The sequence below is a fragment of the Trichinella spiralis genome, assembly GCF_000181795.1.
Source record: "Trichinella spiralis strain ISS 195 chromosome Unknown Scfld4005, whole genome shotgun sequence".
NCBI lineage: Eukaryota > Metazoa > Nematoda > Enoplea > Trichinellida > Trichinellidae > Trichinella > Trichinella spiralis.
Genome location: NW_003530944.1, coordinates 712 through 3,224, shown reverse-complemented (window position 1 = coordinate 3,224; position 2,513 = coordinate 712). Strand labels below are relative to the sequence as shown.

The following is a 2,513-nucleotide window of genomic DNA, read 5'->3' as shown; positions in this document are numbered from 1 at the left end:
AAAAACCTTTTGGAAAATATAGTTCTGGGGGTAAGAAGGTTCCCCCGCCCTTGCCGTAAGCATATCCGGAAAGCCGTTGGGTGCCCGACCAATTTTGCGGGCCCCCGGGGCCACCGAGCCCTTGAAAGTGGAAAATCCATCAAACCGCTTTGTACGGATGGGCAGTTGGGCAGGCTGGGTGGCATTTGTGCGAACAACCAACCAACGTTGAACGAAGTTGATATTTTCAAGTTGAAACCTTTTTTTTTATTACTGTAAATTGAGGCACGTTCAAGCAAAAGTTTGCCCCAGTGCAAAGTCAAACAGTTTCGTTGTCCCGGGGCGGGATATGAACGTTCGAACTGCCCACTTTTCACTGTTTCCCCAAATAAATGCACATCACTGATGTACTCTTCGAACAGATTCCAAGTGTTGTTCGGCCAACACCCACAGTCGGTACGATCAAACATATCTGGAAAAGCATGCCAAAAAAAAAACACACAATTCGACCTATTTCTATTCATATTCTCTGTACTCCACCCTTGTATTTTTTTGTGCGTCAGTTTTTGATGCTTGATGTGGTTCAGGATCACTTTCAACAGCATATAAGTCTTGCCAGTACCAGTTGGCGAACAAATCAAAGTATTCTTGCCCAACAGGGCAGGTGCAACAAGATCTTCTTGAAAATCATACAAACTCAACGTTTCTACAAACAGAACAAAAATAAAATCGAAACAACAAAATTTGCACATATTTTTATAAAACTCAAATAAATAATCAAATTATCCTATTTTAAAACATGAAATTCATAAATTTACATAATTAAATAATCGAAAAGCAGACAATAATCAAAAGTATACACTTTTTTACATTGAAATTATTATAATCATAAACAAACTAATGATTATTTTTTAAAACTACATTCTACTCTATGATCATTCATTACGACTGTTTCAACTTATCACAGAACGTACTTTTATGTGTGGCGACTTCATTAAGAGATTCCTATAAATTTATAAAAAAGAATTAAAATCTAAGAAAGAATAATTAAAAAAAACTACATCTCAGTTGATTACTATGAGTGAAACGACATCCATATTGCGAGTGAATTAAACTTTCAATTGGCAACTATTTCAATATCAACACCAACTTTGTGCGAACTATTTGAGAAGGTTTCTAAAAAAAGTACAATCAATAAAGCTGAAAAGTTAATGTGTAAACGTAAAAATTGAAAAATTTTTCGTCTTCATCATCGTTGCGCAATGTGAAAACAGACGATAACTTGAAACTGTATAAATTTAAAAAGATTATCAAGTATAATTAAAAGAAATTATTTATTATTATTATTAATAATATTGACAAAATATTGCCAGTAATTTCTTTTCAACGTATTCACTTTATTACTTTCAAACAATTCGATTACAACAGATAAAAAATACTTATTGCGGTACAGTTTACGTTGCGTCAATTTTTACCGTATGCAAAACTGCAAAAATTGAAAAATTGAATTTTACATCTACACTTAAGTTTCCAATGATAAAATATTTGTACTATTGTCCAATTTAAAGTGTTTAATAATTGAATTGTTCGATTCCAATTTATTTGACGTATTTTCAACTTGGAACTGAAATTTCGGTTGTAAAAATATGTAAAAATATTGGCTGAAAATATTTCAAAACGTTAATAGCCTAAGGAAAAATTGATTGCGAAGAACAATCGTCGTTTAGATATTTAGATAATGCAGATTACGATGTGATTAAAGAGATTAAGAGCTCGCCCATTATTGCATAAAACAGAGCTTGTTGATTCTGAACGGTCGAATTGGAACGTGGATAAAGAAAAATACAAATGAAACCGTTTCAATTTTTTTGACAATTACTTATAAATTTACCCTTCGGGAGACGTAATTTCAACTTTGTCTTAAAGTGTGAATTTGAAATGCTTGGTGTTATCGTGACGTGTGATTTCTGTTGCAATTCGTCTGCGTGCCAACTAGTGTAAGTGAAAATTTTCCGTAGAATATGCGAGTGGCAAAAAATTAGACGATTATTCTCAAAGCGTCTCCTTATCCAATTTTCTTTTTGTACTTTATGCAAAATTAATTTGATAATTTTCATTGTCAGTATTAGCATAATTGATCAAATTTAGCTTCCCGCAGTAGGCGATCCCATCCGTAGGATTGTTGCTCTTCGTTTACGACGACAGAAGTTACTGTTGTTGAAAAATGGATTTTTTACAGCATGTTGAAAAAAAATTTTGTATGCAATTTAATAATATTAAAATACATGCCAAAAATTTTCCAGTTAATTTTTCACTATTCCACTTTTGTTTTCCATTCGCGAAACGACAAGGTTGATTTCATTGTTTTGAAAACAATTTACAACGTTCTTCAGCGGACATAAATTGCAATTTTTCATTTGAAACTGCTGAGTTGAAATAATAACTACAATTTCAAATAGAAACAATTAACAAATTTCAAAAACAATCAGTGGAAAAAATGGTAGTAAAAAATCGCCCTGATCAAGTAACGGGAA

The 2,513-nt window shown here is 32.5% G+C and overlaps 1 protein-coding gene across 1 annotated transcript; it reads right to left on the bottom strand.

Moving 5' to 3' along the window:
* Positions 1-6: 6 nt before the first annotated feature.
* On the bottom strand, positions 7-1,760 carry Tsp_13512 (putative ATP-dependent RNA helicase DDX58; the record flags this gene model as incomplete). Its single annotated transcript, XM_003367591.1, has 6 exons — positions 1,729-1,760; positions 1,455-1,465; positions 1,109-1,155; positions 954-984; positions 146-685; positions 7-120 (listed from the first exon to the last, which is right to left on the bottom strand). Coding segments are annotated over exons 1-6 (775 nt in total), but the record flags the coding sequence as incomplete, so codon positions are not given.
* Between the last annotated feature and the right edge of the window lie 753 nt (positions 1,761-2,513).